Source organism: Gossypium arboreum, chromosome 10 (assembly GCF_025698485.1).
Source record: "Gossypium arboreum isolate Shixiya-1 chromosome 10, ASM2569848v2, whole genome shotgun sequence".
NCBI classification, from domain to species: Eukaryota; Viridiplantae; Streptophyta; class Magnoliopsida; order Malvales; family Malvaceae; genus Gossypium; species Gossypium arboreum.
The window spans coordinates 1,073,548-1,079,547 of NC_069079.1; the positions used below are offsets into that span (position 1 = coordinate 1,073,548).

General features: G+C 33.1%; 1 protein-coding gene across 1 annotated transcript; it reads left to right on the forward strand.

Moving 5' to 3' along the window:
- The first annotated feature begins 858 nt into the window (after positions 1 to 858).
- LOC108487052 (uncharacterized GPI-anchored protein At1g61900-like) lies at positions 859 to 6,000 on the forward strand. The gene is made up of 8 exons (XM_017791268.2): positions 859 to 1,291; positions 2,750 to 2,929; positions 3,384 to 3,989; positions 4,437 to 4,682; positions 4,827 to 4,838; positions 5,167 to 5,310; positions 5,408 to 5,452; positions 5,540 to 6,000. Exons 1-8 carry the CDS (start codon positions 1,222 to 1,224, stop codon positions 5,614 to 5,616), a joined length of 1,380 nt encoding a protein of 459 aa, XP_017646757.1. The 5' UTR covers positions 859 to 1,221; the 3' UTR covers positions 5,617 to 6,000.

Sequence of the window (6,000 nt, forward strand, 5' to 3'; positions counted from 1 at the left end):
AATATAAAATGTAGAATGATTGAATTTTTGAAAACAAAAGTACATTGATTAAATTACAAATTTACGAATAGTACAAGAACTTATGACATATTTTAACCTCAATGTATTTTCTATATTCATTTTACTGTTTATGAATATCAATCCCTTTTGAGTTTGTGGTTGCTCTTTCTAATAACATTGTTTCTAAGGTTTGAACATGTATTCTTCCATTGGAAGTGAAATGTATCTTATCAAGGTATCCAACATTGGTTGGTAAGTTCGTATCTCCACCAATTTAGGTGTCACTTTTCATTAATCATACACGACTCTCCGTGAAAGCCTATGACAAAATCATAACACAAGGACAATATCTTTCATTGAAGAGTCTATCGACTCTCAAACAGACGACACTTCAAAGGCTTTTCCTAAAAAAGGGTCTGACTTCTCCTTAACAAAACTCTTTTAATATAAACTTATTAAATTTAAATCTCAAATTTTACGATTTTATATCAGCGGGAATTCAAATGGATTATATCTAAATTATCTAAATTTAAAATAAACTTCAAAATTTTAAAATTAAATTTGATTATAAATTAAAAGTTAATTATTTAATTAAAATATGTCTAAAATTTTATATTTTTAAAATTAAAATTTAATCATTATACTTGTATTTTAAGTAATTTAGTTTCTTTATTTTTAGATTTCAAAATTCAGCTCCAACTGTTAATAGAAAGATTTAAATTTTGAAATATGAAAATAGATAAACTAAATTTCAAGAAATACCAAGTATATGGACTAAATTCTAATTTTTGAAAAGTACAAGGACTGTAAGCATATTTTAACCTAATTAATTCTATCTATAATTAGGAAAGGTCTCACACATGTGAAAGATGACTTGTGAACTAAGTGTAAAAAAAGAAAAAAAAAAGAAAAAAAACGTTGATGGCTTTATATGTTTGATGCAGTGGGTGTGTGTTTATATCTGAGCATTTAATTCGATGGTAGGGTCTACTAAAGATGACAGCTATTTTCATTACTCTTCTTCAGTGCTTTCTTTTCTTATTATTTTCATCTCTCTTTTGAAGCACATTCATGGCTTCTCTGTGCTCTCTTCTCTCTCTTTCTCTCATGTCTTCCAACTTATCCCCTTCCTTAATCACATTCTCTCACTTTTAATCCCTTAACTCTTTAACATCTATTTTCTAGTTACAACTGTTTATCTTCATTAGAGGAAAGAAAGGGATGAATGCTGGCGTGTCTCTTAAGCACAATTTCAGCATGTTGCTGCTTAAGCTGTTTGTGGTTCTTGCCTGTGAGTGATTTTTAAACATCTTGTTTCTCATTTTTCATTTCTGGGTTTTGCTTATATTGGTATCATCTATTTGTTTTAACTGTTGGGTCATTATTCAAATTGCGGGAAATGTTAGCCTGGAATTCTTAATTTTATTTTTCTTGTAAATTTGAGCTTAAAGAAATAGATTATTCTTGAATTTGACTAAATAAGTCTGGTAAAGTTTTTACTTTATGTGTAGGAAGATTCTTAATTGAAAATAGTATTCAATTTTCAGTGATTTGGTGCATTAACTTATTGAACTTATACTTTCTTGCATTATTTGCGCTGATACATTTTAGGTTCTTTGTGTTTGCCAGCTTGAACTTTTCTTTATTATATTAGCTTTGTAATTTATGTTAAATACAATGTGATGGGTAGAAGTATCATGCAGACCCTGTATCAGGAGAAAGATTGCCTTTTATCCCTTTACCCTGGTTAAATTTAGTTGTTGTAGAGTAAACTGATCTTATTTTTTGTTAAAAGCTTATCTATTTCTACTGTTTAAAAGTTAATGTGGCTGACAAAATTACCCGACAGTTACAAGTGATTACAAGTGATGTGCCACTGCCATATGTACCTCATTCTAACCTACATGGATCAGTTTTTAGTAGTAAAATTGATGAATTTTTTAACAGAATGAGCAGTTAATTTACATGGACTAATTTGTGTACTTTTTTGAGTAGAGGTGGCAAAATGCAATTCGGCTCTTAGTACAAGGGTGTCCATGGTACTTTTACCCAATGTGATGATATTAAGTTTGGACCTCTATTATGTCCATTAGCTTGAAAAAATTATTAGAAAAGAAGTTAATGTAATTGGAATGTTTGATTCTTGTGAATAGTTGATATTAATTTTAGTTTGCTCGTGTTTTATTGTAGTTTTAGAAATCTGTCTGCTAACAAATACTTGAAATTTTAGTCTTTATAACTATTTATCACCAATAGGTCTTATAATTGTTTACTTATATATGTACCTTTTTAATCTGTTTAAGCTTTTCGAGTGACTGTGAGGTTCATAAAAATACCATGGAGAATTAGTTTAGGTATTTTCCGTGCTTAAAAATGTATAATCTTGATTTTGGAACATTTACAAAGAGTTTGATTTTGACAATGACTATCCTGCCTGGGACAGCGCCTGTTAGACCACGATAAATGTGGTTGAAACTTGATGTACGAGGAACAAACATAAGCTATGTTGGTTTGACTCTTCATTTCTCTTGTAATCCTTGTGTTCAATGCATGTCTTATCAATAACATTGTCATTTTGAACCATGCTAAGCAACACTTTAATGTTTAAGCACTAAATGAGTATAAGATTTTTGCAGTTTTATTATCGGTTGCCTTTGTGTAGCATAAGTGGAAAATTTTAAATTTCACATCTTACTTAATTGGTTATGTATGATATTTTCAATCTTTGTGATTCATCCCTTCATTTCAGGCTTCCATGAATGTTTATCCGATCCTCAAGTTCATCATAAAGGTTATATGTTAACCAGTAGAGAAACTAGTGATTTTGTACCTAAAATTACTCCAACGGCATCTCCTCAACCATTTCTTCCTCTACTTGCACCTTCTCCTCTATCAACCTTCACAAATAGCACTTCTCCTAAATTATCAGGTATGTTTTACATAACGGATAAATATCAAGTTTATACATGAACTTTGTTTCAATTTGAAAAATGAACTTTGATTTGGTGCAGTTATACGCATGAAACTTAAATTGTGGTTCATATGTATACATGAAACTTTGATTTTGATTCAATTGTACACATTTAAAGAAATGAATACATACATTTATTTTCATATTGGATTAGTATAATAGTCTGTATATGCAATATATCCAACATAAAATGATGCTAATTTGATAATAGTGTTAGTGATTTCTGAAAATTGAATCAGTCAATTTTATTTATAAAATCGCACAAAGTTAAAGTTCATGTATAGCATTGCACATTGGATCAAAGTTCATGTACAATTTTGATATTTATCCCTTTACATAATAGATTAAAAGCTTAATCTATTTGGATTTTAGTGTATAATTACATTTTTGTGTTGTGTTTGGTCTTCTGTAGGACTCTGTATGTTAAATTTCACTGCTGCTCAAAGCTTGATAAGCATTACGTCAATTGATTGTTGGGCTGCATTTGCTCCACTATTGGCAAATGTAATATGTTGTCCACAACTACATGCTACTCTTGTGATTCTTGTTGGTCAATTGAGTAAAGAAACTGGTGTGCTCGCTCTAAACAGAACCCTTGCCAAGCCTTGTTTATCAGATATTGAGCAAGTCTTGGCTGGCCAGGGTGCTGGTGACGGTCTCAATCAAATTTGTTCGATTCATTCATCAAACCTTACTGAAGCATCTTGTCCCGTAAAAGATGTTGATGAATTTGAGAACATGGTAAACTCTTCTGAGCTTCTTTCTTCATGTGAAAAGATTGATCCTGTTAAAGAATGTTGTGACCAAGTTTGTCAAGGTGCAATATCTGATGCTGCAACAAGACTTGCATTGAAAGCTTCTGATCCTCTAAGCATGGATGGACCTCATCTTTTACCTCAGCACACAACAAGGATAAATGATTGTAAAACCGTTGTGCTTCGATGGTTGGCAAGTAAACTTGACCCTTATCATGCAAAGGAAGTTCTTAGAGGATTAACCAATTGCAATGTTAACAAAGGTATCAATGCCCCCTCTATCTTATTGTCTTAGGTATTATCATTCTGATTACATCTTTGGCTTTGTTGTGGGGAGGTTGCTCTCTGGGCCGATCTTGGACACTCAACGGTGGACGTATTGTGCCTGGGATGTCTATGGCTCTATGCTTGGCTAGTCTAGCTAAGTGGTAGTGTTCTTACCCACCAATGCCATATAAAGGCATGGGTTCGAACCCCACCAAGGCCAAATGATAAAACATTTCCTTGGTGGTGAAGTGCTCCCCAAGCTCTGTGAACCCGTTTGGGCTCTCCTCGGAGTCGGGGGACAAAACGTAGGGCTAAAACTGAGTATAGACACCCCGGGAACAATACCTCCACCGTTTAGGGTCTGAGACCGGCCCAGTCGACCTCCCTTCAACAGCCTTCATATTTAAACTATTTTCTTTGTTTTTGGTTTTCTTCGATTTCAGTTTGCCCTCTCGTTTTTCCCAACATGAAGCATGTGGCAAATAGCTGTGGTAACGGAATAAGTGACCAAACAGCTTGTTGTGATGCTATGAATAGCTATGTCTCTCACTTACAAAAGCAGACCCTAATCACCAACTTACAAGCTTTGGACTGTGCTACCTCGTTAGGGTTGAAGCTCCAAAAATACAATATCACCAAAGATGTTTATAGCCTATGTCACATAAGCCTCAAGGATTTCTCTCTTCAAGGTTGGTTTCCTTGCTTGATGCCACTGCGATGAGCAACCTGAATTGATCCTTACATAAAAATAATGAATTAGTCCTAACACTTTATTCTTTTTTCTCTGTCATGATCGGATTTGATACTAATTATCAACAACTTCTATGCATCAGTCGGAAGTCAAGGTGAGATTCTTCTCCACTCAAAAATGGCAACATAAATTTGCTTTTACATATTGGGAATTTGTTCCTATGTGCATCTGTATCTTATACTAATTCTGTAGTTGGTACTTGAATCATGTTGAAAGCATTCTTCTCCCATCTTTTTGTTGTTTACCCGTCATGGCTTAGGCAAGACGAGGTGGGAGTTGTTACAATTGAAAGAGTCATGCCTGTTTCGAAACTAGAAAATTCTTTAAGTACTTGTACCCTTCATTTGCGAGATTAGCATATTCAATTATCTATTTACATAATTAACATGTCTAACTTGTTTGTTTCTTTTCACTGTTTTTAGAATCTGGATGTCTCTTACCAAGCTTACCTTCTGATGCAACATTGGACAAATTTTCTGGGATCAGTTTCATTTGCGATCTAAATGATAATATTCCAGCTCAATGGCCGTCTCTGTCACTACTACCAGCTTCATCATGCAATAAGAGTATGTACTCTCATTAGTGGTTCACATTGATTTTAAATTACTTCAATGCTATTTCCCTCATCATTTCCTTATTTTCACTTGTATTCATGTCATACAGCTATCAGAATTCCTGCACTACCTGCCGCCACGAATGCTCAAAGTGGTAGGAAATCGCCCTGTTTACTCAAGCGATTGTAATCTCTTGGAAACCCTCGAAACTTTAATGAAAGTCTCACCCTCTCTTTTGCAGGTCTTAACACAGAATATATCGTAGTTTATCTCCTCGTTGCATATTCAATGGCCATAATGATGCTCTTATGGGTCTAGTTTGAGGCTAATTCAAGAATCCTGTCATTCATTGAAGCTGAAGATAACTAGAAGAAGGTTATACGCAATCATATAAGCATAACTCCTGGTTCAAAGATTTGTGTTAAAAGCTTGATTCAAGTTCATCTATATGATCATATTAATTCAATATTCTTGCAGGTTTTATATAATAATATTTTGTAAAGTAAATAACATGGGAGAAAGACAAATATATGTTGTATTGTATCTATACAAGTATCTTGAGTACAAAATGTAAATTTTGATTGGTAGATTGAAAGGTTTTACCTTAATTTTATTGAAAATTTGTTTCTATTTTGTATAATATATTGAGCTAAGGTTGCTTGTGATTGAATGAAACGTTTGATGCTATATAACAAAATTAAA

Bases quoted from the DNA above. Each gene is read 5' to 3' on its own strand.
- LOC108487052 (XM_017791268.2), top strand. From the start codon at position 1,222: ATGAATGCTGGCGTGTCTCTTAAGCACAATTTCAGCATGTTGCTGCTT. The intron at 1,292-2,749 runs GTGAGTGATTTT...CCTTCATTTCAG, and splicing joins GCTGTTTGTGGTTCTTGCCT to GCTTCCATGAATGTTTATCC. The intron at 2,930-3,383 runs GTATGTTTTACA...GGTCTTCTGTAG, and splicing joins CACTTCTCCTAAATTATCAG to GACTCTGTATGTTAAATTTC.